The 24713-nt window shown below is 49.2% G+C and overlaps 1 protein-coding gene across 1 annotated transcript in view; it reads left to right on the top strand.

Annotated features, from left to right (window-relative positions):
- The first annotated feature begins 79 nt into the window (after positions 1–79).
- LOC133352796 (enteropeptidase-like) overlaps positions 80–24713 on the top strand; it is a 37068-nt gene continuing 12434 nt past the window's right edge. The window contains exons 1-9 of the mRNA XM_061568705.1: positions 80–258; positions 6530–6716; positions 8003–8202; positions 8330–8480; positions 18878–19110; positions 19495–19624; positions 21277–21431; positions 22096–22230; positions 23274–23530. Of these exons, the coding sequence (XP_061424689.1) occupies positions 147–258; positions 6530–6716; positions 8003–8202; positions 8330–8480; positions 18878–19110; positions 19495–19624; positions 21277–21431; positions 22096–22230; positions 23274–23530 (1560 nt within the window). The 5' untranslated portion in view covers positions 80–146. The remainder of the gene's footprint in view (positions 259–6529; positions 6717–8002; positions 8203–8329; positions 8481–18877; positions 19111–19494; positions 19625–21276; positions 21432–22095; positions 22231–23273; positions 23531–24713) is intronic.

Genomic DNA, 24713 nt, shown 5'->3' with positions numbered 1-24713 from the left:
GAAGCCACCGGATTCTCTCACCGTCAAATGTCAACACCTGCAGTTTGGCAGGAAGCCCGCAAGGCACACCGAGTCAAATTTAAGCATTGTGCGGCCACATTCCTCACCGTGCTGATGCAGGATGCTATAAATATAAAGGCCGTGCGATGTTCGTATCCGTGAGAGTGTGGCAGCATCGGTCGCGGCAGGCTTTGTTGACGGACGTGATGTCGGCCTCTCTTCATTACCTCGTTTTAGCCTCCTGTCTACTATTTCAAGGTAAACTCATACTTTTTGTGTTGCCGAACTACTGTATAATTTGTTAATTCAACAACGAAGGTTATTTGTCATACGAAAACACGTTAAGGCGGTCCTGCCATCGGAATATTTGGCAAATTGTTATTGAAAGAATGTTGTTTGAATTGTGGGCAGAAATTGAGTGTCCACCCGTAGAAAACCCCACACAACGGGCAAGTGGAATAAAAAAAAACAGGTCCGCACAGATGGGTTCACGAATTCATCTGTCGTACTGTCCCCTGCTGGCCACCTCAGTGCAGTGGCGGTTGCTGTGAGTCTCAGATTATGTCTCAGATTATTATTATCTGTGATAATTATCTGTGAGACTCAGATAATTATAATTCACCAACAGCGGTCGTCCCCAGCATGGCGTCACTGGCGCGTAGCACGTCGCCCGGTATATTTGCTTTTCATCAACTTAAAATAAGTAATATTTAAATAAAATTAAAACACGCTTTTATGAAATGTAATGGTAGAACTCGAAGACTCCAGGAAGTGGCCCCGAAGCTTGCAATAACGTAAGGGACCGTGGCCAATTACAGCCAAAGTCAGTTGACCACGGACAAATATAACATAAAAAAAGAAAGTAAATTTTTGTTTTAATGATAGAATCTAGTATTGTCATCAGTATGACATAAGTATACCAAGTTTTCAGTCGATACCACATTGGGAAGTGGGTTAAAATAGAGTTACAAGATTTGAGGATACAACGACTACAACAACAACAGAGTGAGTTAAAAGCGTGTAAATAAAAAACACAGTAACTTATTTCAACAAGAGAAAAATGGTTACTTGGTTTAACGCTCGAAATTCTAGCTTCTGTTAACATTAGAAACGTGACACTTTTTTGTCACGTAAATATGGTAATATAAGTGGTACCTTAACACTAGAGATGGTAACTTTTGAAGCAACTTGAGTCTAATTATACTACCTACCCAGAACCCCAAATGAAGACGATCGCGTTGTTGGTGGTAAAGCAGAATTGTGATTAGATCAGAGATTCCACCGTCACCTGCGATGGAAAAAAACGCATTTGTTATCCACGATCTGTTTATCTGCACGTGTTGCATATTATAGTGACAACACGTAGTGGATTAGGGCACTGTGTGTTGTTCCGTAGCCTGCGGATCGCAGATGAAGAGGCCGTATGCCACAACACGAGTTTCGCCATCAGCTCGATTCCCGAGCCGTCATAATGTAGCGTTCTATTCCATTACAGCAATAATAGAAATTCAGTTTAATTAATTGGGCTGTACATATCAAAGTAAAATGGATAGTGATAAGCGGTACACGTTTGTAGCTGGCCACGGCACATTTGTAAATACCCGCACGGTGCATTGTGTTAATCTTTGTCTCCGGGGTCCTTCGGTTTTTTCCTCCACGTTTAGAAACACGCGTTTACAGTATTTGGCTATTGATATAAATTTCCACTTCGTTGAGTTAGCATTTGTGGCCAAGTCGCTTCTGAAAAATAGCTACACAGCTTAGTGGGCCTTACCTGGTAAAATAATATATACAGTATAGTTTAGTTTTATAGTTTAATATTCAGCTGTTTTAACTTGACTAATTTTTCACACGTATTATTTTCGTACTGTATGTTTTTTTACATCCAAAAATATTTCAGACGGCGACAATTCTAACGTGTCCACAGCATACTATGACGACGATGATGATGATATCATTATGATGACGGTGCTAATGATACGCTGATGATGATGCTAAACACCGACCGCTAAGGGTGCAGCACATGTACTGCATCTTAACCAACACTCGTCCAGAAAGCTGGCCACGGCACATTTGAACGGAAAACTCAATTCAATAGAAGGGTCTTTACTTCACTGATGATTAGTATAGGGAATATCCAAGTCACTCACGACCTTTTGAGATCTCAATTTAATGACAGGTGGCCGCTGCAGTCAATTACGGATGAAGGGCATTCTAAGCCATTCAGCTCCCCAATGAGTAACATCCATGCCCTCATTCAGCAGCGGAATTGACAAAACGGGGCTGTGCATGTTCAATAAATTGAATCGACGACGCGAGAGTGGGGGGCACCACTTCTGACGTAACATACTCTCCGTGGGGGGCGTGTGGAGGTGGGGGTATGAGAGGGAAGCAATAGTGGAGCGCATTGTGTTACGAACCCGACGACCCAAGTTCGATTCCCGCTCCAAATTCCCGCTGGGTCGACCCATCCTTAAATGAATACCCAGTGCGTGCGATGTGGTAAACATCAGTATTGGGGAGACAAATGCGGCTGGGCGTGATACTGGCCGCACCGTTCCCTCCTGTGCCCTCCCGGCCTTCATCGGTGCTACTCGCTCACGGCAACTTGTCCCAACAGTCTGTTAAGGACTCCACGGGAGATCTCTTTTTGGTATCATAAGGCAGTGGTTCTCAACTGGGGGGCTGGCGTGGCAATTTCCCAGCGGGTCCGCGAGGTGATTTATAAAGTGACATTATATCATAGATGAGAGTCATTGGTGAATGTATGAATCTTCCAACATAAAAGAACTACGATAACATTTTTTATTCAGATGATAACCGAGAACAATATAAAATACCTCTCTAAAACGCACTGATCGTAAACAAAGTGGTTTCCAAGAGTAACCAGCCAACAAATGACGTCACACGTGCAGAGCGTCCGTACATTTTGTATTTGCTTTCAGCTACCAGCTAGTTAGGATACCTCACAAAATGGGCAATTGGTGAAAATATTCATGCGTATTATTCATTTAAAACTTAAAGCTATTTTATATTTGACCAGATACCCACTGAGCAACGTAGCTCTTATTCAGAAGCGACCTGGCCACCACAAATGACAGCTCAACGAAGTGGCTCGTCACGGCGGCCCTCGTGGAGTGAGTCCAACTGAGTTGCAGACGTTGTCGTAGGGAGCAACGCGTTTGATTAAACTACGAGCGGGAAGCACCCGGCGTTGCCCGGGGGGGGGAAATGTATTTAAAAACTTCTCAAAACTTAAAAACATAACATATACAAATGAAAAAAAAAACTTTGATCATTAGCTCATTAATAAAAAAAAACCCAACGCGCGGTGGAAAGAAAACTTGCGCTCGCGCGCCAAGATTCAATTCTTTAGATCGCGCAAAGGAATCGAAGTTTGTAGATTTCTTTAGAGCGACCTATTCCCGTTTAATCGATACCACAAACGCTTACCAGATATCGATTCTCACCACACACTTCATGGTCACCCCCCCCCCAAATACAAATGTCTATTTTTATATGTTTTACATTGTGTACAGTATGGGAGCTAGCCACGTGGCAAATTAAGAGTTCGTTACCTATTTCCCCCCCCGAGCCGCGCATTTGTGCTGGGATACACGGCCTACGCGGAGGGTTGGGGGGATGCATGACGTCAGCAGGCACACTGCGTCACGCTGCCGCATGCGGGTGACACGACAGAGATGTGACGTCACCGCTCACTTGCGTGCAAAATATATCCATTATTGCGGCCCCCTCTCCCAAAAAAATATACAAACGTCTATTTTTATAATTTTTGCATGGTGTACAGTCTGGAAAGTACCCACATGGCAAATTTCATGTTTGTTGCATGTCGGGAAGTACGCTAAACATTTTGAACAGACACACATTCACAAATTTCCCTTTTATATATATAGATTAACACAACATACTCCAGGCTATTAACACAACATACTCTCGGGTGGTGACCACCCAACTAACCACGCTACGGCAGAACTAAACACGGTTGGGTCCACTATCCCGGTCCGGACCACAAGCTGGGTCCCGGACCGCGTGGCTGGAGGCTTCTTCAAACTTGACGTGGATCTCCTGCCTCTTCATCAGTAAGAACCCCGAGCCCCTCACAGGGCCCCCCTTATATCGGGCTGGGCCGGGGCTGGCTGCGCCTCTCGCCCTGCCCACCTTCTCGATCTCTCTCGCCCTTGCCCGAAGGCTCTCGAGAGTTCTTCCCGGACCATGTGACCACCCATGGTGGCCCCCTCCAGTATCATCCGGTCACATGTCCCCAGGTCAGCCAAAGTATCATGCCCCCAACGTAACCCCAGCTGGCTGACACTCTCTCGCTCTCTGAACGGGAGCCCGCACCGCACGCTGTGCGTGGTGCCACCGCGTTTAACCAGCGCGCACCCAAGCCCCCACTAGGGCTGGTACTAGACCCCGTGTCCGGGGTGTACACACAACAGTATACATCCCACCGTGGCCTCGCAGGCCCGGCACCACACAGTGACATTCCCAGTCACTACACTTATAGCAGCCAAATACTCTTAACGCACGTTAATTCTAAATATGGAGAGAGAAATCGAGAAGCCGGATAAAAATCAACACGACCACCGCAGAGAGAGAGAAACATGTAAACTCTAAATATACAGGCGTCAGGGTCGGGATCGAATCCACGACCTCCTGTATATGAGGCGAGGTAGTAAATATCTCCTAGCCATCGTGGCGCCCATATTTATTTCCTCAGAACCATGTTGGGGTCAGGCAAAGAGACAGGAGTACCTCGGTTGAAACAAAATTCAACAAGAGGCTATAGTCGCCAAACAAAACAAGGTTGAGTACCACTGCAATTAGGCACCGATTATTTTCACTCCGGCAAATCTGCCGTGAAAATGCTTAAACTTAACTAAACTATTTTTTATTTTACCAGGTAGGTTCCACTGAGCTATACAGCTCTTTTTCAGAAGCGACCTGACCAGAAATGATAGCTCAACGAAGTGGCTTATTGTGGAAATTTATAGCAGCCAAACACTCTTAACCTGTGTTTCGAAATGCGGAGGGAAAAACCAGAGGACCCGGAGAAAAATCCACGTGACCACGGGGAAAGAGACACGCAAACTCCAAATATATACCAGGCGTCATGGTCGGAATCGAACACACGGCCTCCTGGGATTCGAACACAGCCTCCTGGGGATCTAACACACGACCTTCTGGGGATCAAACCCACGGCCTTGACATCTCGCCACTGTGGCGCCCCTGATCCGGAATAGCTGGCTCTGACCACAGCGCCACCTGGTGGCTCACGCGGCACACATTTACAACCAGCGCCATGATCCCCTCTTCTCACTCAGTTTACCATGGGACCCCCTTGCCAGCATCAAAGTATGTAAAATAAAAATAGATTTTACACTTACTGGCAATTAAACCGGAGGTGTTAAGATGTTCAAACACCAAATAAATGCCTTTTGCAAGGAACCAAGTCTGCATTCACCACGGGTACTTGTGGTGAACATGCAAGCATGCTCTGATAACAATATATGCATTGTCTTTGAAACTCCCTCTTTGTTTGCGCTGCTAACAGGATACACATACAGTATAATGAATCCGCGACAGAATGGATGCTAAATTATGTCAATGTTTTAAGCCCATATATATTAGTTAATTGGCCGTGGCTTTGCCCATGTACAGTACAGTATTTACAAAATAGTGTGCATCAAACACCACCTCGAATTAAAATCCTAATGAATGGAAGATATCCGTCTGTGTAGGGTTATTTTCCTCTTAGTTTCAGTGTTTGGGTTTTTTTCTTTACTGGAATTCTGTTGTCAAGCGCCTTATTGTCAATTACGCTATATATACATTTTGAGTTTTACTAACTTTAACTTACTTAACATTAAACACGCCGATTGATATCTCTGTCATCTCTATATTGTCTTCAGCTTCCTTGTAATTTATAAAGCGCGGCCTCTTAATAATTAATAATGATTTACATTTGTAAGGCGTATTTCATCCAAAGGACCCCAATGTGCCAGTCCGTGTGCTATTGTGTCCATGGGGTTTCCTTTGCCACGTGAACGCGCACTGCCCGCGCATTCGCGTGGAAAACACGGTCGTGGTGGGCGGGAGCGGTGGTGTAGTGGTTAGCGCGCTGCACTACGAACCCAGCGACCCGAGTTTGATTCCCGCTCATGGCAGTGACGATTATCTAAATCGGTTCTGGGCCTCCCCTAGGTGTGTAAACATCACCACTAGGGAGACAACGGCGGCCAGGCATTTTGGCCTTTGTCGGTGATCGCTAACAGCACTTGCTCCAACAGTCTGTCAAGGCTGAATGGGCTGAATGGGGCCGCTGAGGTGCATGTCCTCTACACCATCAATGTCCCTTTGCCCCCCCCCTAGTTCTGTCCTAGCAGTAGCACTGTCTTGGTGGCCCCCCACAAAACTGTTCTACAGCCCCCATCACTCACCCGAGAGAAGCTGGCCCTGCTGCCTGCCAGATCTCCTGGCTTTGCCTGACGTTGCATGTTCCTTTTAGGCGCAGTCGGACAGACGACGTCGAGCGGCGGCTTGGCCAGCTCCAATGGCACGCAGGCGCCGCTCAGCTGCCGCGAGGAGCTGAATGCATCGGTGGGCCAGTTCCGCTACAACACAAGCATGGGCCCCAGCTGCAATTGGGACATTAATGTGCCCTCCGGAAGAGTCGTCACCATCGTCTTCTTCAGGTATGCTGACCAACCCCGCCGTTGCGTATGTTAGTGCGGTCCGTTCTGTCCTACAAGGTCTCATGTTTTCACAAAACGGAATTGATAGGACGCAATGAATGTATTCGGGAACACATTTTCTGCTTCATAACGCGGGTGCGAATTGGATATAACGCGGTCGAGCTGAATGGAACTACGTCGCACGAGTAGGGATAAGCGGTCGTACGGCTGCTTCGGCGTAGCATCACACAAGGCATTGGGATGCTGCTGGATGCTTCTAGATGCTACCCACACGCCACAGTCTTTGTTGGGCCTGTGTACACATCCCACTTGTTATCACGGACTTATTTACCCTATATTTTTATTATTTATTATAAAAAATGATTTTTCCATAACGCGGTGTTCTTCAGGAATGCAACTACAGCGTTATCGGAGAAGAGGCTGTATGTATGTTGAACTTCTTTCGCACCGTACATAGCCAACTGTGCTAATCGTAGGTGCGGGGGAAGGGCAGCAAGTGACATGGACCTGGTTTCTCAACTCTCAAGAAAGCATCTTCTTGGTTCTTTCGGTAAAGTCACGTAGAAGGGAAGTAATAAAAGAATAAAAATTATACATAAAATAAAATAATTCTCACGACGTTTCGGCTACAACGCAAGCAGCCGTCTTCAGGTGAAGAAACGTCGTGAGAATTATTTTATTTTATTATGTTTTATTTTTATTATTGTATTACTTCCCTTCTACGTGACTTTACCGAAAGAACCAAGAAGATGAATCCCTGCAGTCACGAAAGCTTTAAATCGAAATCTCAAGAAAGCGTTGGTGGTCTCATTAAACGACAACATGGCCACACGTTCAGTTGGATCTTTTCAGCTGGTGGTCTGGATCAGGTTGAGGAGAGACTGTACGAGCAATGCTGTGCACCTGTGTGTGTTGATCAATTCTTTTGTGAAATTGTTAATTTTACCAACATACAGATTATGCAATCTGAATATCGAAAATGTTCCAACACCGAGCCAACACTCATTTTTCTATGGACGTACTGCTGGGTGTGAGATTCACTCGGTTCAAGACAGCAGAACAGAGCTGTTCGGTCTCTGCCAACTGAAGTCTTCTCTGCCGTGATAATCGTTGCTTTTAAGAAGTAAATAATATTTTCTCTGCCGTTTGGTTTAATGCAATTCTCTATGCCATCCACGCTTACTTCTCAGCTCTTTGCCAAATATGGGCGCGTTACAAATTTTGCATTGGCTCCAAGTCGACGTGGGTTGTTGCGTGAGCTGTTCCGCCCGTCTCCGCTGCCGCAGGACCGGCGACTGCAGTGGCAGCGTAACGGTTCGCGACGGCAGCAATGCCACCACGGAGCTGCCCCAGAGCTGTGCATCCAGCAACTACCACAGCTACTCATCGCCCGCCGGCGGTGGCAGCACCGTGAGTGTCGTCGTCGACACAAGCCACCTGGGTGGCAACTACTTCGACTTGAGCGGCTTCTACTACGCATCTCCAGGTGGGGCCGCTGGCTCACACCCGCACCACCCAACGGCGCATACGGCAACTCTCCTGCACCGGTCACCTTGCTTGCGAGTAATCATTCGCGTTCTGCCACTGCGCGCGTTCGTTTGTCTGTTTTACAGCCGATGCACTCTGCGGAGGCGTCATTGAGCTGGCGGAAGAGACCATACTGTCACCGGGCTTCCCAGGCGACTACCCTAGCCATGCCGAGTGCTTCTGGACTCTGTTGGCGCCACCGGACAACGGGTTCACACTCTCCGTGTATGACTTCCGGTGGGTAATCTGACGCGGGCAGGTGCGCGATGCGTGGGTTACCGTGGCATATAAAAAATTTACTCACACCTCCGATAAGCATGGTTGGCTACATACGGTGCGTAAGAAGTTCAACTTACGTACAGACATATGTGACATGGTCGCTCGGAGCCATCTGTGCGAGGCCCCCGCGGTTCGTATTGTGGTCTTTGGCCTGGTCGATTAGAAGCAGCCTAAAGCGAACATTGTCTACACTCTACGGAGACATTGTGTTGTTAGGGCAGCTTCAAACCTGGAATCCAGACAGTGACACTCGGGCATTGCACATTAAAGGGTCCCAGCAATTAAAGGCGTTCTGCTGTGTGGAAGGGAAGAGCCCAATCGCAGCTCGGAACGGTGGAGCCGGGTGGAGTGTCAGGGTAGAGAGGAGCAGCGCAGCGCCGGGTGTTGGTTAGCCTGCAACCCAGCACTGTGGAGGCAGCAGCGAGGGGTAGTGGATCAAGGTATGACCGCAGTACAACAAGCGAATTCATTTTCATTGGCTCGTGAACTGAGTGTTACCCACACTCTCATGCATGGGCTTTTTCCAGGAGCTCCGGTTTCCTCCTGTAAGTACAAACACTCATGAATGGAAGTTGAGCAAAGATCCCATTATAGGACCTCAGAGCTTTGGCAGTTGCTAGCACTGGTTCTGGTTGCCTAACCGCTCGTTTGTGGGTTTTCCTCGTGCATTTCTGAAAATAAATAAAAAACTGCGAGGCACGTTACACACTCAACAATGTTTATACGTACGACCGCAGTGAACACCACTTCTCTAATGGGGGAAACCAGGGTTCAGTTGTGTTACCGGGTAGTGCTGTAGCAGAACATTCAACATCTTGGGGAGGGTTCCTAGTTCGCATCCTGGTTGAGAGATTAACGCAACCCATCATCACACAAGGGTGGATAAAATTAGTGCCATGTTTTTTTTTCGTGGGAACACAACAGTGGTTGTCCTATGAATAGCCTAGCAACTATCACAGTAATGTGGAATTTATACAACCGGCTCCAAATCTCTGCAGTTTAGGGTGGGTATGCTTTTTAGTAAATATCCCTAAAGACCCGAGTAATGTCATACAGAGGTTTTCTCGACCAATAATACGATTCGTAATTAATTTATTTTGAATGAGATCATTGTCGTATGATGTGTAAAAAAATGAAAGTACGTTTTACGCATGAGACCAAACCCAAAATAAATCGTGACTCAAAATGAAGCCTGGACCATTACGTGTGCGAAATGGATTTATCGGTAAGAAATGGTGCACTTTTTTATTGGCCAATCCACTTCATTAACGGTGGGTGAACCGGTGTCCTCCTCAAAGTCCAATTCGATAGCTGCAATGGGAAGGCTGTTCACTCATCGGGAAGTTCTTTCATGCAAATTGTTGCCTCGGTTTGAGCGAAGGGCAACACAATGCATTCACTCCATCCGCCGTGCGCTCAACCGAAGCTGCCTCATCCTGAACTGGAACCTGAAGCTCACTTATCATCAAGCAATCTGCTTCACAGCTAAAACCAGTGTCCACTCAAAGTGTGCATTCGTTTGCATGCTAATGGACGTTTCAAGCAGGAAGTCGTTGCCCTGTGATAAAATAAGTAAAATTTTAAATAACTTTTTTTTAAACACGCTTTAATGAAATGTGGCCCGAAGCTTGCCATAACTTAAGGGACCGTGGTGATTTACAGCCAATGTCAGTTGAGCGTGGACAATTAGACCCAAGCTGAAACATCTATATATATTGTAAAAAGTCAAAAATTGTGGGTTTGTGGGTTTGTGTTGGTTGTGTGGTCGCTCACTTGGCTCTCCAACGGTGGGGTTTACGCTAAAAAAACATTGCCAGGTACCACGTCGTAAGCCCCGCGGCCAGCAAGCGCTATTCCTTTTTCACATCCTTTAGATTAGTTTAATTAGCGATTTAGTGTGATTTTTGTGCGCTTCACTATTATTTATTTATTTATGATGCGTGCACGACCATACCCACTCACGCACCTTTGGTGGGGGGAACGTGCCATGCCAAGTCGCACACCTTCGGTGGGAGTGAGGGGGACATTTTATTTCGCGTTAAAATGCTATAAAAATACACTAAACGCTGAGGCAAATTATTCACTGTGTCATGTCCCCACCCCGATGCGTGCACTTACTAATATATACAGTCGCTAGATGCTAGTGTAATGCGAGCAAGGACAGGGTGGGCGCTGCCTCCGCACCACTCACCCGGGCCGGAGTATTAAGGGAGGTGGAGCCTGGTCATCGGGGTGAGTGGGGGCGGAGTCAGGGTCACGTGAGGAGGAGGAGGAGTCAGGGTCACGTAAGGAGGAGGATATAGGGGGAGAACCGGAAGGGGATCGGGAGTCGAGACAGAGTAGAGATAGAAGGAGCCACGCAGGGTGCTGGTGGAGGGGTGGCACGAATTGCCACGCGGTCGGAGTCACGGCACCGTCGGCCAGCGGTGTACGTGGAGCAGCGGAGTGGCTGCAGAGTGTGCGGGAGCACACGGAGCAGCAGAGTGGCTGCAGAGTGTGCGGGACACACGGAGCAGCGGAGTGGCTGCAGAGTGTGTAGGGCACACGGACAGCGGTGTGGCTGCAGAGAGAGCGGAGGACTCGAACGGCGTGCGGAGGGCACGTGACGGAAGAGGTGCGGGTCCGACCGGGGACATCGCGGGGTGCGAGACAAGAACCAAATAAAGGACAGACGAAGACCAACATCGCCTAAGAGTCCTTTATTACATTGGAGTCAGAAGTGAGACGGCATGTCGAAACAGCTCAGAAGAAAGAATATACCTGCACCATCTTCTGCACCATCTTCTGAAGACGACGACGATCTTTCTCCGGCGGTGGCGCTACCAACGATGGAAGGTGGGGGCGACGCGTCGGGAGTGCAAGATGTTGCCGGCTCAGCAGGGACCGTCTGCATTGGTGGGCGCCGAGGAGGGATGGCGACACGTGGCGGCCCAACTTGAGTCGCTGAAGGCTGTTTTAACGCAGTTATGCGCCCTGGTGACGCCCACGACGAGTCCGGGGAGGCCAAGCGGGGAGCATCCGAGTGGGGCCTTGTCGACGCTTCCAGCCCTCTCCAACACGCGGCACGAAGCGCCATCTTGGGGTGGTCGGGGAGGAACGGCGGGAAGCCGCCATCTTGATGCCTCCACCGCGGGAAGCCGCCATCTTGGGCGTGGTTGGGGACGAACGACGGGGAGCCGCCATTTTGAACACGTTGCAGAGTGACGCCATCTTGTCGCTATCGCAAGTATCACCATCGGCGGATGACGGCGGCGTGGGGACCCGCAGCCATCGTCTCCATAGGCGGAGATTGGAGCACATTCGCCTGCTGTTTTCAAGCGGCGGTACGATCAGCAAAATGGACGGATGCGGAAGCCCTGGAGGTCTTGTCAACGCTTCTTGATGATGAGTCCGTCAGGTTTTTCCGTTCCATCAAGGTCGCAAAGAAGACGACGCTACAGCGGGTGTTTGAAGAAATGGCGGAGGGGTATGAGCCCCCGGACGATGCACATCGCAGGTTCGTGCAGCGGCAACGGGCACCTGAAGAATCGCCGGTGGCATTCCGGGGCGCTGTGATGGAACTAGCTATGGCCGCGTATCCGGAGACAGAGCCCGACTTGAACGGCGTGCGGAGGGCACGCGACGGAAGAGGTGCGGGTCCGACCGGGGACATCGCGGGGTGCAAGACAAGAACCCAATAAAGGACAGACGGAGACCAACGTCGCCTAAGAGTCCTTTATTACACTAGCACTATAGGCAGTAGACCGTTTGTTTATTTATCACGCGCATCCGACCATACCAACTCACGCGCCTTTGGTGGGGGACATTTTCTTTCGCGTAAAAAATGCTATAAAAATCTTCACTGTGTGATGTCTCCCCCACCCCGATGCATGCAGTTATTACTTATATACAGTCACAAGATGTAGCAGGTACCACCACAGTCGGTATGCACTGCTGTAATCATAGCAGGTACCAACCACCACAGTCAGTATGCACTGCTGTAATCATAGCAGGTACCACCACAGTCGGTATGCACTGCTGTAATGAAACCAGGTACCATCACAGTCGGTATTCACTGCTGTAATCATAGCAGGTACCACCACGGTCGGTATGCACTGTTGTAATCATAGCCGGTACCACCACAGTCGGGATTCACTGCTGTAATCATAGCAGGTACCACCACAATCGGTATGCACTGCTGTAATCATAGCAGGAACCATCACAGTCGGTATGCACTGCTGTAATCATAGCAGGTACTACCACAGTCAGTACGCATTGCTGTTAGATTTTTAAGAGTAGTTTTGAATTATTTTTAAGACCCGGGCAACGCCGGGTACTTCCCTCTAGTAACATATTTAAAAATGTTTAAAAAGATATATATTTTTTTATTTTTAATGATAGAATATACTATTGTCATCAGTATGACATAAGTATACCAAGTTTACAGTCGATACCACATTGGGAATGGGTAAAAAATTTAGTTTGCTCGTTGGTTGTTCTTAATTGTTGTTGGTATGCACACTCTTATCTTTTGCAGATAGTGGCAGCCAGGACGGCTATATTTTACGAAGGGGGGGGGGGTGATGTAGTGACATACTAGACATCACTAGAGGGCAGCCATAGTACCCAGTGACGGGGGGTGCTGTAGGGGCATGGCCCTGGCAACGGTGATAGAGAGCGCGCATGAGGACGTGGCCTTTGGATGAACCCGGGAGGACACGGGACCGGACGAGGTGGAAGGGGCTACCCCCCCAAGGGGGGCGAGAGGGACACGTGATGGGGAACCAGAGCCCTCGAGAAGAATCTGGAATTGGGCGTGGCCAGGAGTGGATATAAGCCGGGGCGGAGAAGCTGACAGGGTCGCCATCGTTGGAATGCTGTCAAAGAGAGATGGGGCCCGCCCGCCAAGCCTTGGATTTGTTTGTGCATGGTGGTCACCCATCCAGGCACTGCCCAAGTTCAGATCTGCTTGACTTTCGAGGTTCAACCAGATCGGGCGCGTTCCAATTGCGGGCGATTTGTTCACAGGTGTTATAGTGATGCTGTTCTTAAGAGTTAATATCTTGCGGTGGCGAAATGTTAACTAGCTCGCCTTGTATACAGGAGGTCATGGGATTGATGCTGACCCTCACACCTGTGTATTTGGAGTTTGCATGTTCTCTCCCTGGTTGCGTGGATTTTTCTCCAGGCCCTCCGGTTTTCCCTCCACCTTTAGAAATGTGCTTCGAGTATTTGGCTGCTATAAATTTCCACATGTTAAGCCACTTCATTGGCCTCATTTGTGGCCAGGTCGCTTCTGAAAAACAGCTATATAGCTCGAGTGGGCCTTACATTGTAAAATAAAAGAGCCATTAAATAGTTAAAATAGTTTTCACAGCAAAAAAGGTAAAAAACAAGTTTTTCAAAGCACACACTTTTATTTGCATTATAAATTAGAAAATAATAAAATTAGATGTACTGAATAAAAGTGGATGGCTTCCTTTCGATATGTTTAATTTTCTTTATGCAAACCACCTACTTTTATTCAGCACATGAAATCTGATATATTTTTGGGGTGAAAATTTTGTATTTTCTACTTTAGAGTGCAAATCAAAGTGTGTACATTTTAAACTAGTTTTTTACCTATTTTTTTTGTTATTTTTATTGTCACCGTGAGACTGTCTTCCTTGAAACCCAAATCCACTCGTAAAGAGGATGGGCACAAGGTGTTCAGTGGTTGATGCACCCCCGTACTGTTAACCATATTTTCGTATACGGGGTTGAAAACATCCGTTAGCTATTTTAGTAAAAGTGAGTTGGGAGAAAGGAGAGGGGCCCACAGTCGTATCTCACATAGCCCCCCTCTAACCCACCCCCCAGTTGAAATATGGAGCTGTGCCCTGGGCACGGGGGGCAGCAGAGCTGGTGTGTGGGGGGGAGGAGGAGAATCAACTTGGGGTGGTGCCAAAGGGACATTTGGTGGTGCAGGGCACTGAGTCCCCAGCTGCTTCCTTGCGCTGCCCTGCCGCTAACACTCGCCGATTTGGTCTCGTCATCGAACAAAGATGGTCGTCGCATCATCGTGCGCTTTTGGATCTGCTTCTGCGTCCGTCTGGAACGCTCTTCCTTCCGATATTAGGAAGCCACTGGGAGCTATGCACTTTTAAATCATCTAGATTTAAAACTCATTTCTTTAAAACTGCCTTTTGATTCCAAAGAACACAAGATGAGATGTTACTATCCTTTGTGCAAGCACTTCCAAGAGTTCATGAACAGTGAGCCTGGTGAAATTTGGGGAGCGCATCGTCAGTAGTGACCCTTTGGTTCCTAGGGTGTTTCGGCCTTTCATACTATACACCCTCCCCAAAGGCGGCCAGCGACAGGGTGATCAATCCTACGCTTGCGTCCCATTCCCAATTAGTCATAGGAGTTGCCTTGTTGTTGGTAGCCAACATCCCATGGGACTATGCATGGCAGGGGCGTCCTCCTCCCTGAGTCAAGCATTGTAGACTGCATACCCCTGGCCCTCTCACTTTGAGGCCCAGCTGGGGTCTTTCCTCTTCATCCAGAGCCACTGACTGCTGCCTTCTGCCGCCTCCGATACAGCTTTGATTGCCGAACGCTGGCTCTGGCCCTTAATTCCCAGGTCTCTAAGCAGTCTGGTTGTAGATGTTGCCACAAAACCTCTGCAGCCCACCTCCACTGGTCGGACTTCTGTGTTCCAGCCATGATGCCGTGCTTCGGCAGCTAGATCGGCATAGCGCAGATGTTTTCGCTCATAAGCCTCATCTACTGAGTCCTCCCAGGGTACTGTGAGCTCAATGATGAAGACCTTCTTGAGCGAACGGGACCAGAGCACCACGTCAGGTCTTAGGGTGGTGGTTGCGATCCCCGGAGGAAACACAAGTTGCTGGCCAATGTCAGCTAGCATTTTCCAGTCGCGGGCCAAGCGCAGCTGGTCTCGCTCTATTGGTGTAGAGCCGCTCTTCGGTGGTTTAGCCCCTTCGCGGACAAAGGTCGTCCGTAAGGGGTGTGATGCTGCTGGGGGTGGTAGGGAGTTGGTGGCAGCTCGCTTGTCCTCCAGGGCGGACGCAAGGTTTTTAAGGACTTGGTTGTGACGCCAAGTGTAGCGTCCTTGGGTGAGGCTTGTTTTACACCCTGTGAGAATGTGCCTGAGGTTGGCTGGCATGGAACAGAGGGCACAGTCCGGATCTTCACCATACCATTGGTGAAGATTAACTGGTGTTGGAAGGATGTCATATGTTGCTCTGATGGAGCTGTGCCCTGGGCACGGGGGGCAGCAGAGCTGGTGTGTGGGGGGGGAGGAAGAGGAGAATCAACTTGGGGTGGTGCCAAAGGGACATTTGGTGGTGCAGGGCACTGAGTCCCCAGCTGCTTCCTTGCGCTGCCCTGCCGCTAACACTCGCCGATTTGGTCTCGTCATCGAACAAAGATGGTCGTCGCATCATCGTGCGCTTTTGGATCTGCTTCTGCGTCCGTCTGGAACGCTCTTCCTTCCGATATTAGGAAGCCACTGGGAGCTATGCACTTTTAAATCATCTAGATTTAAAACTCATTTCTTTAAAACTGCCTTTTGATTCCAAAGAACACAGGATGAGATGTTACTATCCTTTGTGCAAGCACTTCCAAGAGTTCATGAACAGTGAGCCTGGTGAAATTTGGGGAGCGCATCGTCAGTAGTGACCCTTTGGTTCCTAGGGTGTTTCGGCCTTTCATACTATACACCCTCCCCAAAGGCGGCCAGCGACAGGGTGATCAATCCTACGCTTGCGTCCCATTCCCAATTAGTCATAGGAGTTGCCTTGTTGTTGGTAGCCAACATCCCATGGGACTATGCATGGCAGGGGCGTCCTCCTCCCTGAGTCAAGCATTGTTGACTGCATACCTCCTGGCCCTCTCACTTTGGGGCCCAGCTGGGGTCTTTCCTCTTCATCCAGAGCCACTGACTGCTGCCTTCTGCCGCCTCCGATACAGCTTTGATTGCCGAACGCTGGCTCTGGCCCTTAATTCCCAGGTCTCTAAGCAGTCTGGTTGTAGATGTTGCCACAAAACCTCTGCAGCCCACCTCCACTGGTCGGACTTCTGTGTTCCAGCCATGATGCCGTGCTTCGGCAGCTAGATCGGCATAGCGCAGATGTTTTCGCTCATAAGCCTCATCTACTGAGTCCTCCCAGGGTACTGTGAGCTCAATGATGAAGACCTTCTTGAGCGAACGGGACCAGAGCACCACGTCAGGTCTTAGGGTGGTGGTTGCGATCCCCGGAGGAAACACAAGTTGCCGGCCAATGTCGGCTAGCATTTTCCAGTCGCGGGCCAAGCGCAGCTGGTCTCGCTCTATTGGTGTAGAGCCGCTCTTCGGTGGTTTAGCCCCTTCGCGGACAAAGGTCGTCCGTAAGGGGTGTGATGCTGCTGGGGGTGGTAGGGAGTTGGTGGCAGCTCGCTTGTCCTCCAGGGCGGACGCAAGGTTTTTAAGGACTTGGTTGTGACGCCAAGTGTAGCGTCCTTGGGTGAGGCTTGTTTTACACCCTGTGAGAATGTGCCTGAGGTTGGCTGGCATGGAACAGAGGGCACAGTCCGGATCTTCACCATACCATTGGTGAAGATTAACTGGTGTTGGAAGGATGTCATATGTTGCTCTGATGGAGCTGTGCCCTGGGCACGGGGGGCAGCAGAGCTGGTGTGTGGGGGGGGAGGAGGAGGAGAATCAACTTGGGGTGGTGCCAAAGGGACATTTGGTGGTGCAGGGCACTGAGTCCCCAGCTGCTTCCTTGCGCTGCCCTGCCGCTAACACTCGACGATTTGGTCTCGTCATCGAACAAAGATGGTCGTCGCATCATCGTGCGCTTTTGGATCTGCTTCTGCGTCCGTCTGGAACGCTCTTCCTTCCGATATTAGGAAGCCACTGGGAGCTACGCACTTTTAAATCATCTAGATTTAAAACTCATTTCTTTAAAACTGCCTTTTGTGTTTAATTTGTTGTCTTTCCCCCCACACCTCCGATTAGTGTGGTTGGCTACCTACGTTGCAAAAGAAGTCCAACATACATGCACACATGTGTAGAGACAGTGCGGAGAGATAGCGGGACAGTCTGGTTCCCCAGGACCATGGTTACTAATGGGCGTGCTAATGATGATTGATGGGACGAGCGTTGACAGGGTCACGTAAGGGGGAGCACGGGATCCAATGGCGAGAAAGTGTAATTAGGGCGGCGAGGAGAATTCGGGAATGAGGGCATGGCCGGACCGAGCGAGGATTTACAACCACCGCGAGCCGGAGCTGTGGGCTGTTTGGTGTGGCAAACCGTCGTCGTCGTCGCCTTGGATCGGGTCGTCTCCATCGTCTGCGAGTTGTCATGAGACTAGAAGCTACGTTGTCTCTGAGTAGAGTTGTCTCACTACCCAAGTGTACAGTCACTCGCGGTTACTTGCTGAGTTGTCAGTGGACTTTATTCATAATACATATACAGAAGACAAGACAGTGTCTCTTGAGAGCTACATTGCACATGCACATACATCCAGGCAGTCGTCTGTGATCACCCTGAGTTCTTAAGTGACCAGAGTCGATGGTATTAGCCCGAGGGTTAACGAACGTGACAGCGGTTTTAACTGCAGTGTCACAATCTCACAGTGTGGGGGGGGGACAGTCCCCGGAACTTCGATTAGCACGGTTGGCTACGTACGGTGCAAAAGAAGTTCAACATGCATGCATACATACCGTGCGTGCCCTGGTATGTAGATGATAAAACGGCCGCTCTCTCAGGGTTTATCCCACGTTCATCCGCGGCCGTTCTCTGAAACCCAACCGCACTGCGCCCGGTGCGCCGTGAGGTTTGGGAATTGATTCTTCGGCCTCGCGGCACGGACAGCCCAGTAGAGAAGCACTCAAAAAACCGTGAGCAGGGTAATGCGAATCAGCAAAAGAAATCCGGTCGGTTTGAAAAGAACAAGTTCCTTGATAGCGAGGAGCTAATGTTCTACAATAATGGCTAAAAATAGCTCGTATGTCTGTATTTGTGTACATATGTATGTATGGGGAGGGGTAATGTAGCGTTTAGCATGCTGTACTACAAACCCGGCGACCCAAGTTCGATTCCCACTCATGGCCAACACCAGTGACAATTATTTGAACTGGTTCTGGGTCTCCCCTAAAACGACTCTGCCTCAAATGAGTACCTGGTGGATTGTCAAAACATTGCCACCTGGGAGACAAAAGCAGTCAGGCATGGCACTGGCCACCTACCGATCTCGTGTTCCATGCCGCCCTTCATAGGCGCTCACTAGTAGCACTCGCCCCGACAGTCTGTTCATGCTAGCCGGGATCTCTGCATTTTTGTATGCACATACGCATGAACATTAATATGTGTGTGTCTCCCACAGTGTGAATGCAGTAAATGGGTCAGAAAGCCCGAACCGCCGGCCGGGATGTCTGGGCAATTCGGTGACGGTGTACAACGGCGATGGGGTGCACACACCCATACTGGACGTGCTGTGCAGGAACACACAATCCAGCCAAATTTTGAAATCCCAGGGAAACATGCTGATCCACTTCAAGTCAGAGCTACAAAACCCCACTGGCGCATTCAACTTGAACTTCAGGCAGATCCGTACAGGTTCGTGCACCTCTTTCCCATCACAATTAGCCAGCCGTATGTGCTCATACGTGATACACAACGGCAGCAATTGTAGCTGTTACGTTAGGCGCGGTACGTTACAAATCAAAAGCAATAAAGTTCGTGGTACTTTCCACTGAAGTCACCATTGAGGCATCGGTGCTCATCCCCTGTTCACAGCCCTGAGCCAGTGGCGGAAGTTCAACAATGCTATGAGGTGGTCCTTAGTACACAAGCATAATAGTAATAATAATAGATCACTACGTGGCCTCGCCCAAATGCATCGTGATGAAGGCTGTAAAATGTACGACACCTCAACTATGCCACCCATTGCTCACAACCAAGTTTTGTAATGCATGCCCTGTGAATGCACTCTCCCCGCAGTCTCGTGTGGCAGAACATTCAATGGAACGGACGGTTCATTCTCCACCAACTCGTCGACCCTCGACCCCTGCTACTGGCTGATTGAGACCAGCCTCGACAAAGTTGTCTCTCTGAGTGGCAATTTTTGTGGGTAAATTCTGCAACAACAAAAAACTATAAAAGATTTATTATTTTACCAGGTAAGGCCCCAATGAACTGCGTAGCTCTTTTTCAGAAGCGACCTGGCCACAAATGATAGCTCAACGAAGTGGCTTATCACGTGGAAATTTATAGCAACCAAATACTGTAAATGCATGTTGATTCTAAATCTGGAGGGATAAACCGAGGACCCGGAGAAGAATCTACACGACCATGGGGAGAACATGCAAAATCTAAATATACAGGCATCATCAGGGTCAGGATCGAACCCACAACCTCTCCTGGTAATCAGGCAAGGAAGTTAACATCTCGCTACCGTGGCACTCAAACAATTGGCTGTGGGACCGGCACGATTGATTGTGTCGGGATTTGGCAGGGAACGTCACTGAAGGGCACCAAGTGGGACTGTGTAATGGTTGAGCTCCAATTCATTTGCAGCCTAAACCCCCAAAAAACACACGAAAAAAATCGTAATCTTAATTTCGACTGGAAGAATCCAATGAGCTATGAAGCTCTTTGTTTTTACTTTACAGACTATGATTCAGGGTAGCGTGCCGTGACCAGTCGGTGACACCACCTGGGGATTTCCATTTATTTATTTGTTTCCTTTTTTTACAAAAGCCCAAACTCGCTCACGGCCGCATTCCCACGCGGACCCCAGAACCCACCCCATGGGCACCGTGTGCGGGGGGGGGGAGCGCTCACAGCGCTCACAAGGCTCACAGGGCTCACAGCTTCCCCCCCCCCCCCCCCCCCGGTACGGTGGTGGCGCGTGGTTACCTTACAGGGCAATCTCCTGCAGCACACGCTATAACGCCATACCCACCATCGGAGTCGCCATGACCACGGTGTGCCCGAGATATGCGCTGGAACATCCCCGCTGAAGGGGTTTACTCCTCCACAGAGTCTTGCACATTTACCATCGGAAGGCGAACTGAGCGAAGATTTACATTCAGTTTGCTCGCACCGATCGGGGGCTCTCCCAGCTGTGCCTCTCCTGCATAAATCATAAGATTGCACTCATTACACACAAAGTTCTGGCCACAAATTAACCACAATACCATGCTGATCTCGTCAACGAGCATAAACCATTACACGAACTCCAGTCATCCCCGCGGCGGGCAAAGCTGGGGCGCGAGTCATCGAACAAGGACGGTCGCTGCATCACGCGGCGCTTTCGGATGTGCTTCTGCGGCCGTCTGGAGCGCTCTTCCGATATTAGGAAGCCACTGGAGCTGTGCACTTTTAAATTTAGATTGGAAACTAATTTCTTTAAACCTGCTTTTTGTGTGTAGTTTGTTATCCTTCCCCCGCACCTCCGATTAGCGCGATTTTTTTTTATGAATCCCCTTAAATAAATCTAAAAATAATCCATTTACGTGAAAATTATCAATACAAATATGGTTATAATGAACAAAGTAAATAAATAGTAAAGTATTAAACAATAGTTTATAAATTATGATGATGATGCACATCACTTTATCTCATAATTTTCTCTCTCCCTCAACAGAGTCCGCATAGAGATCCAGATGCGTTTCGCGGGTAGCCACAATCACAGACAGCGAATCGGCAAATGACGTGGGAAGACTTCAGTATGCGTACCGTAACCCTGGGATCGATTGACCGGGTCTCATCCTCCGCCAGGTCTTACGAGATCCACGACGGGCAGTCCATCGCAGCGCCACTGCTGGGCAGCCATGGCGCCGGCTCCAACTGCGACTCCGTAAGCGCCCTCGCTTCCGGACCCGCGGTGGTGCTCGTCACCTACGACCGATTCCAGGTCACCTACCAAGCAGCAGGTTCGTTCGTTTTTTTTTTCGTCCAAGCAATAAATATATTCCTCTGCTCTTCCACACACGTGATGGTGTCGAATCATTGTTAGTTTTCTTTTAGGGGGAAGGGGGGCGGGGGGGGGGGTGTTCGATGTAAAAAAAAAATTATCTCTATAAAATATTTTATTCCACATCCTCACATCTTACATTGCAATATTCTGACATCCTGGGTGGTAGTGCCAGGGGCATCTATGGTATCAGGCGCACTGGACTCATCACAGCAGGCGGAGGGGGGGCGGTTCAGATTATCTTTGGGGGTGGGGGGGGGGTCATTGCTGTTCTGGGTTCAGGGGTTTAAAATTGGTCTAAGGTTCAGGTGTTTAAGACTGGATTTAGGAATGGACCGCATGTTCCCATCTACTTTTTCTTCCTTGCATCTGAACATATAGCTCAGCTTCTCCAGTGCTGATATTGGGCCTAATGAATTCAGTCATTGAGTATGGCGGGGGGGGGGGGGGGCGTTGTGATTCTTCCACGTGCTCTGTATGGCTTTCCTGGCCGCTAAATTGAAAGTCCTTAACAAAACTTTCCGTTCCCACGTCAGCCCCGACAGGGCCATTCAAGTCAAGTTGTCACGACATGAGTATTGAAAGCAAGCTAAATGTTGAACATGCGTGCACTTTGTTCCCAGAGAAGCGCACGTCCTTAGACTGTGACTTTGAGCAAGGCTTCTGTGGATGGACACCGGTGGATGAAGATCAGTTCCACTGGGGGATCTACAAGCACCGACAATCCACGAATCCCTACGGCGACCTCTACCCATCCAGTGAGCATCTTGGTTTCCCCTTGCCGTAGAGAACTCGTGCCTTGTGATTTGTAACGGTCATCCCTGGCACGCTGCGCGTGGCACGCTGCGCGCGGCAAGCTGCGTGTGGTAGGAAGTGTGTGGCTGCGTGTGGTAGGAAGTGTGTGGCTGCATGTGTAGGAGCCCTTCATGCCTCTTACACAGGCAGCAGAGCATGAGCGATTTCCCGGCATGGCGCCCAAGCATGTTCCGTCATGAAGAAAGTGTGCGAATTCTGCCGCGCGATGCTTATCCGGTGACATGGCCCAGCGGTGTCATGGTCGCCCTTTGCCGCAGAGGTTCACGGTTTGAATTGAGCAGGCCACCTAGTTTGCACTGTGGCCATGTGTTTTGATAAAATATGCGCTGTCTGCTTCCCTGTGGAGGTTAAAGGTCACATCGTGTCATTTGAAAAAGTAGGCCATTGTGCGTATGTTTGTATATATGTGTATGATTAAATCTTTCGCACCGTACGTAGCCAACCATGCTAATTGGAGGTGCGCCATGGGTCCAGATTTCGCCAAATTCGGAAAAAAAATCAAACCTGCAAATTATTTGAAACGGAATACACGTAGCAATCATCTCCCCCTACTCACACATTTTTGCCCACTTGCAGGCCAATGCTGAGTCATCTTGTGTCGAACAGGGACAGGTGCCACCAGATTTCAGTCTAGAAGTCAAATAAACTGAGTAAAAATGCAAAATTCGGTCACGCGAACACAGCTGATTATCCTAGACTCTCTGGGTCTAAACAGGAGAGGTGGCAACGGTCCCCACCACCTGCCCCGGCGGGTTTGGGCTTGCGTTGTGCCTGATTAGTGGGAATCAGAATATCAGAATCATACTGGAGGAATCCAATGAGTTATAAAGATCGTTTTCGCAGATGTCCAGTTGGGGCAGGTAAGAATGTTACACACAAACAATACAAAAACAGATAGGAGTGCAAAGTACAAAAAGCCACAGTGGCCAAACAAAGTGTCCGGGAGACTCACGCCCGCGGTCGTGCGGTATTCCTTCCATGCAAGGCGGCTCTTTCGTTGGGCTCATCAGCCCTGACACCCAGTCTACGTGGAGTCTGCTCAGCCCTCCCGTGGTGAACACAAGCGGCTCCCAGTGCCTGAGCTTCTGGTTCCGAATCAGCGGGGCCCTCGGCTCCCTGGGCTTGTACGCGACGGACGGCAGCTCCTCGCAGCGCTCTCGGCTATGGGAGGCCTTCCCCTTGCCTGGCATTCGCGAGCACTGGGGCACCGGGCTCGTCAATATCAGCGACATGCACTACCAGGTACGCACTTCCAGGTACACACTGCCTGGTACGGGCGTGGGGGGTTGTTCACAATACTGCTGCTGTGTGTGTATGGCTTTGTATGTGCTCATCACGAAACGCTAGGCTGAGAGCATCTGTGTGGAGTTTGTTACCTCTCCGCTGTCCTGCGTGGCTTTGCCCCCGGCACTTTCTCATTTCCTACTCCCATAGCCAAATTAACAATCACTCACAGTGCATGCAACTGGTGCTGGCCTCAACATCCCAATGAAAAATTACCTGTTAATTACTCAATTGGGATCACACACAGCGGCAACATCATTGCCCCCCTACTGTGAGAACACGGCATAACCCTCCTGGATAAAGAAAAAAGAGTTATGAGACTCAGCGAGGCGTTGCTGGGTAAATAAGCGGAGTAATACACTATGTACATGCAAGATGGTGGTCACGTGTACGTGCGTATGTTGAACTTCTTTCACACCATACGTAGCCAACCGTGTCGATAATAGAGGTTTTTGGGTTAGATCGCGTAAATATAAATGTGTCGTTAAACCCGCCACCACCCGACACAGCCAGTTAGTAAGGATTGTCACGTAAACCAAACGTGCCAGTTCGTAACTAGTTCAGCACACCGGTGTGTTGGAGAGGAAACGCACAACATTTACAATTCGAGTCCGACGTTTCTCCAGTAAATACAACTAGTATCATCAGGCTACAGCCAGATTTGACGACACATTTATATTTACGTGATCTAACCCAAAAACCTCCATTACAACCAACCGTGTTATGTGACTCATTGACCCGCCCCCGATATTGGACATCTGTTAACAAGGAAAAAGAGATAATTGTTTTTTTACCCTTTTATCTGGCAACAAAACTGACACCTTTTTTACAAGGAGTCATGTTTGCATTGACCACAATACCTGCGGTCGGAATGCAAACAAAAAACACAACTCTGATAATGTATGCACTGTCCTTAAAATTGATTGGTCCACACCCGAGACAGCTTTTCTTAGAGCCTAGTCTCACATGGTGTTGGACCAGATGACGCCAAAAGGCGCACAACTCAAAGACAATGCACCATCAGAGTATGAGAGCTCGGGGTAAGGATCTGATGGTGCATTGTCCTTGAGTTGTGCACCTTTTGGCGTCATCTGGTCCAACACCATGTGAGACTAGGCTCTAAGAAAAGCTGTCTCGGGTG

This window comes from Lethenteron reissneri, chromosome 5 (genome assembly GCF_015708825.2).
Source record: "Lethenteron reissneri isolate LAM-NWPU_2019-01 chromosome 5, ASM1570882v1, whole genome shotgun sequence".
Classification (NCBI taxonomy): Eukaryota; Metazoa; Chordata; class Hyperoartia; order Petromyzontiformes; family Petromyzontidae; genus Lethenteron; species Lethenteron reissneri.
This window is presented reverse-complemented; position numbering and strand designations above follow the sequence as displayed.